The 5,481-nt window shown below is 44.5% G+C and overlaps 2 protein-coding genes across 2 annotated transcripts in view; both read left to right on the top strand.

Moving 5' to 3' along the window:
* Nucleotides 1-402: 402 nt before the first annotated feature.
* SARC_06837 (hypothetical protein) lies at nt 403-1,354 on the top strand. Its single transcript, XM_014299240.1, has 2 exons — nt 403-653; nt 1,170-1,354. Exons 1-2 carry the CDS (start codon nt 451-453, stop codon nt 1,219-1,221), a joined length of 255 nt encoding a protein of 84 aa, XP_014154715.1. The 5' UTR covers nt 403-450; the 3' UTR covers nt 1,222-1,354.
* A 742-nt stretch (nt 1,355-2,096) lies between these two features.
* Nucleotides 2,097-5,481, top strand: part of SARC_06838 (hypothetical protein) — a 7,178-nt gene continuing 3,793 nt past the window's right edge. The window contains exons 1-3 of the mRNA XM_014299241.1: nt 2,097-2,377; nt 3,726-3,912; nt 5,218-5,432. Of these exons, the coding sequence (XP_014154716.1) occupies nt 2,143-2,377; nt 3,726-3,912; nt 5,218-5,432 (637 nt within the window). The 5' untranslated portion in view covers nt 2,097-2,142. The remainder of the gene's footprint in view (nt 2,378-3,725; nt 3,913-5,217; nt 5,433-5,481) is intronic.

Consider the following 5,481-nt stretch of genomic DNA (forward strand, 5'->3'; position numbering starts at 1 on the left):
ATATATANACTACAACACTAAACAACTACACAACACACACACAACAACACAACACACACACACACACACACACACACACACACACATATATATATATATATATATATATGATATTTGTATTCAGTTATCGATTGTATGTGTTTTAATGTAGTGCTACTTATATATGCATATCGGTATGAATATGTGTTTCGATAGTGAATATTTTAGCACATATTTGTATGTATTGGCTGTCCATACAAGGTACTAAATACTTTTGGTTCAGCGTTGTCTGTGTACTCACAATCAATAAATATACCTACACCCACAGGCCGAGATACTGGTAAATGGACAGCATGCGGGTACGGCAAAGTATATATATATATATATATATATATATTTATATATATATATACGCTCATCGGACGAAGAACTAAGGACTTCCACGGGATATGTGATGAGGTCTCAGATGAAATGCAGCGTATGGGTGTGACATTCTGTGATCACGACGGCACCATCCGCCTAGACACTGTACGCCAAGCAGCTGCCAACACGGGAAAGGGAGGGTTTCTTTACTTGGAAACCCTGAGCATCGACGAGCAGTATAGAACACCGGACAGTGCAGAGAAGTTCGCGGACCGTTTGAACGACACGTTTGTGGGTGCGACCGCTCTGAGGTGCGTGTGTGAGGAGTGCTAGATCGTGCAGGTGTGATTTGGGGGCATGGTTTGTATAATATGCCGGGAAGTGTGTATTCTGTGATCTTCTGTACTGAGTGGACTTTGGTATCGATGTACCTTGATTTTGGTCAGCGTTACTAACCTGTGTGTATATTCGAAGAGTGTACGCGGAGATTGTAGGAGTGTAGTCAAACACGGACGCTGTGTAACGGATAGATATGTGATATGACAAGCACACAAGCATGAGCTATACCTGATGGGGCAGAACAATTCGAGGACCGTTGGAGGTGTCTGTTGTGAGCGCTACTACTCTTAATAGAGCACAGGCATACCCAAGGTCGTGCACTTATATAGTCCGTTTGTTCGGAAACGTGTTTCATCTTGTACCTCACTATGCCATGGGGTTGAGACTATGGGATTGTTTTGCAGACTGTAGTGGCCATGCATGCACACTTCAGCGTACCAATGCAATGTGTGCATGCTCGCAATGCACTAACCGTCGTGTGTGTGTAGGCTTCTGGCAGAGCGACATCAAAGGATGCACGTTGTGCTGCTACACCACTGACTTTAGAGGGTACATGACGTAAGGGGAGAAGTGGGGAGAGACCAAACGGAGAATTGTCGAGAGGAAAGGACAGTCAGAGGAAGAGCGGATGGCGGGTCTGAAGAGCCTTTGTCACTTGGACATGGTGCAGGAATGATATAATGGGACAGTTGTGTGTTATATATGCGTCTACGTTTATCTTTTTAGCTGGATAGGGTCTTGGTATACAACAGACGGACTTGTGAAATATGTATAAGTTATGTTTAGGGAACTTTTTTTACTTGGATATGATACAGGAATACTCAACAACGACTTTGTTGTGTATATATGCGCGTACGACGCTTTTCACTTGGATATAGTCTCTTATACTATAGTAGGAGTGAGCTATATATATGTGCGCTTATGGAGCATTGTTACTTGAATATGGTGACGGTCTACTATAGGAGGACTTAAGTTGTACTTATGCGTTTTCGGAGCCTAGTCACTTGGATAATGCAAAGGTGTACTTTGAGCGCTTAGTCGTGTACCTGTACGTACTGCTGCTTGTATACACGTCTGTTCATATACGTGACACATACATATGACCTGTTATTGGTCTCTACTGGTAAGTGTGGGGTTATGCATGTAACAAAGTACATATGAGGTAATGGGCCATTGCATCAAGTGCATCAAGTGCATCAGTGCATGTGCGAATGGCGCACGCGCGGCTCTCGCGCCGACATACACACATTGCGTATTGTGTATGTCACAAGCACGCACACGTACTACTAGGCAAGTACTGCATATATCCATGATGAAACTACAACTAAGAACATTCCGAACATTTTTCTGCATATATCTATGATGAAACTACAACTAAGGCTATTCCGAACAATTGTTTTTGCATATATCTATGATAGATCTAGGACCGTTTTAATTTTTTTTCTGTACCTACCGCCCGCTATGTTTGCAAGACTATGTATGCAAATACGTTTTCGACCGTGCGGTATGACACCACACGCTGATCGCATAAACGGGAAACGCATTCGCGATACGCATACACAGTTCTTGCGCGCAGGCTTCAAGCAGCTTCCAGAGCTACTGGACACACGGTGCTGTCAAATCATCTTCACCGTCCCCGCGTTTGTGGATCAAACAAAACCACATATGACACACGACGAAGCTAAGGCAATCAAAGGTATCGCGCGAGTTCATAGCTGAAGCGAATCTCTTTGTGCGTAGGTGTGTTCGTTTCATAGTCACAGTCCTCCGAACACTTCCTTCCGTGTGTTACGTGAATAGTATCCCCCGTCGTATGTATACTCGTCCGATTTATTGGGCACCTGTCCTTGGTCGTAGAGGGCAGAGCAGTGGCTAGGACAATCGGTCCTCTTCTCGGAGGGCCAGGTGCGACTTGTGAGGTGTCACCATTCAGAGTTGGGGGTGTTTGTCGCGTATTGCCAGTTGGTGCATTCGTGTTCCATTGCAGTGTCTAGGTGTTAGCGACGCGTGCCTGTCACATCCTGTCCTTTACATGGAGGTACACGCATCAGCCAATGCTCGCCGTTCTATACCCACACGCGCAGGCATTTCGGACCCTTCTCGATGTGAATAGTCTGTGAAGTATTTTCCCTTGTCTACGTACCTTGCCTACGTTCCATCGGCATGCACACAACAGGTATATATATATTCACTCGCCCCGGGCAGGCGAATACGCAGACACACACTGGCTGCTTCTGCTCTGAACCACCACAATGCCATAATGCAACCACACCTATACGCACGCGATATGCGACACTGTATGACATTAGGAAGTTCTCGAAAGACCAGGACCAGCGGCTGCTCACCTCAGCTCGTGTGGTCCCATCCTTCAGTGTATTGTATTAGTTCCAACTTGTTGGGGCTTTGCACTGAAATGTTGTCCATACTTGCGTGCTTGAAACCGATTGTGTTTAGCATGTATTTCCTACCTATATATAGCTAATTGCACTCGCACACGCCTTATCATTTGGGCACACCTCCACACCACACCGACATCGGCCCAGGCAACTGGACTAGCCCATCCAAGTACTCAGTTACGTGCCCCTTACTTTTAAGCTCACGTGCGTGTTGACGGTCGCGCCCACACGCCTATACAGTACAGGCAAGACTAGCGTTAAGTTTTAAATGCTGCACTCGCATTCGAACACACGTGCGTACAATTAATTGACACGCATAGTCCTCGCGACTGTCACTTGTACGCACTTATACCCACGCATACATACCTGCGCGAAAACGCACAGGTACACATAGGAATACGAACACACACACACATTCATGCATGCAAACGAAAACACACACATACACACATGTATACAAACACACACACATACATGCATGCATACGAACACACATACATACACACTTGTATACAAATATACACACATACATACATGTATACAAACATACACACATACACACATGTATACAAACATACACTTATTCACACATGTCTCCGCACACACACGGGGCACGACTCGACACACACACAGTGCTCGCTCCGCCAGAGCTACCACCAGCGCCAACGGGAAAGGACGAAGAACTTTGCATGCTCATACAGAAGAGTATGCGACACAGAGACACCCATAGACCCACCACACAGTTCACAGGCGACTTAGCTCAGCTGATGCGGGAAAGTGCAACCGTGGAAGGAAGTAACTGCATTCACAAGTGTGTGGCACGGGGTAATTCAGGGTAAGCTGTTGAGTGTATATGTGTATAGGCGTATGTATGCGAGTGTATATGTGTATAGGCGTATGTATGTGAGTGTATATGTGTATAGGCGTATGTATGTGAGTGTATATGTGTATAGGCGTATGTATGTGTGTGCATATGTGTATAGGCGTATGTATGTGAGTGTAATGTGTATAGGCGTATGTATGTGAGTGTATATGTGTATAAGCGTATGTATGTGAGTGTATATGTGTATAGGCGTATGTATGTGTGTGTATATGTGTATAGGCGTATGTATGTGAGTGTAATGTGTATAGGCGTATGTATGTGAGTGTATATGTGTATAGGCGCATGTATGTGAGTGTATATGTGTATAGGCACATGTATGTGAGTGGATGTGTGTGCAGGCGTATGTATATGAGTGTATATGTATATGCAGCGGTTATAAGCTTTGCGTGTACACGTGTGTGGGTGCATGCGCGGGCGTCCCGCTGTCCTTACTGGGATAGGGCAGAATCTATATAGTTGCCCTATCTATATAGTTGCCCTATCTATACAGTTGCCCTATCTATATAGTTGCCCTATCTATATAGTTACCCTATCTATATAGTTGCCCTATCTATACAGTTGCCCTATCTATATAATTGCCCTATCTATATACTTGCGTTATCTATATAGTTGCCCTATCTATACAGTTGTCCTATCTATATATTTGCCCTATCCATATAGTTGGCCTATCCATATAGTTGGCCTATCTATATAGTTGGCCTATCTATATAGTTGGCCTATCTATATAGTTGCCCTATCTATACAGTTGCCCTATCTATATATTTGCCCTACCTATATAGTTGCCCTATCTATATAGTTGCCCTATCTATATAGTTGCCCTATCTATATAGTTGCCCTATCTACATAGTTGCAGCTGTATATGCGCTGTCCTTTCGGCTAAGAATTATGTACGTGTGTGTGACAGGAGGCCATGTTTTGGCGCAAGGGCTTGGCCTGGGATCAAACTTCGGTCCCACCAACACCCTCATCATGGTTCACTCCATCACATCTACCCCCGGAGTGGTGTCTTGAGATAACGGAGTTCTCCTGTCTGTGTGTATGTTTCGATAGCCCAAAGTACAAAGTATCGTACAGACTGGCGTGAGAGGTGCACTCTCAGTGGGCAAACATTCACCGTTATAATTTTGATTCACTGCAATCGTCCGAGGTACAATGCTTGCATATTTATTAGTGGTGAAAAACCCACTTCTTGTATATTTATTATTGGTGACTGATGTATGCATTCCCATCATATTTCCCACCTACAACCTCGAGCAGGGTCTTGGATTTGCTATTGTCCTACGCTACAAACCAAAAGACAGCCGTCAACCAATTAGATGACAAGGGCTCCAGGCCTCTCCACATCGCAGCAATCGCAAACAATTTGGGCCAATCTGTTTTAGATTTGGGCCAATCTGGCACACTGGTAGACCCATCGACTATGGCGAAACTCATATTTTATGGTGCAGATCAGGATTTGAAGGATCTCCGAGGTATTATTTATTGTACAATCGAGACAATGTGATAATTGCATACTATATA

The sequence above is a fragment of the Sphaeroforma arctica genome, assembly GCF_001186125.1.
Source record: "Sphaeroforma arctica JP610 unplaced genomic scaffold supercont1.508, whole genome shotgun sequence".
NCBI lineage: Eukaryota > Ichthyosporea > Ichthyophonida > Sphaeroforma > Sphaeroforma arctica.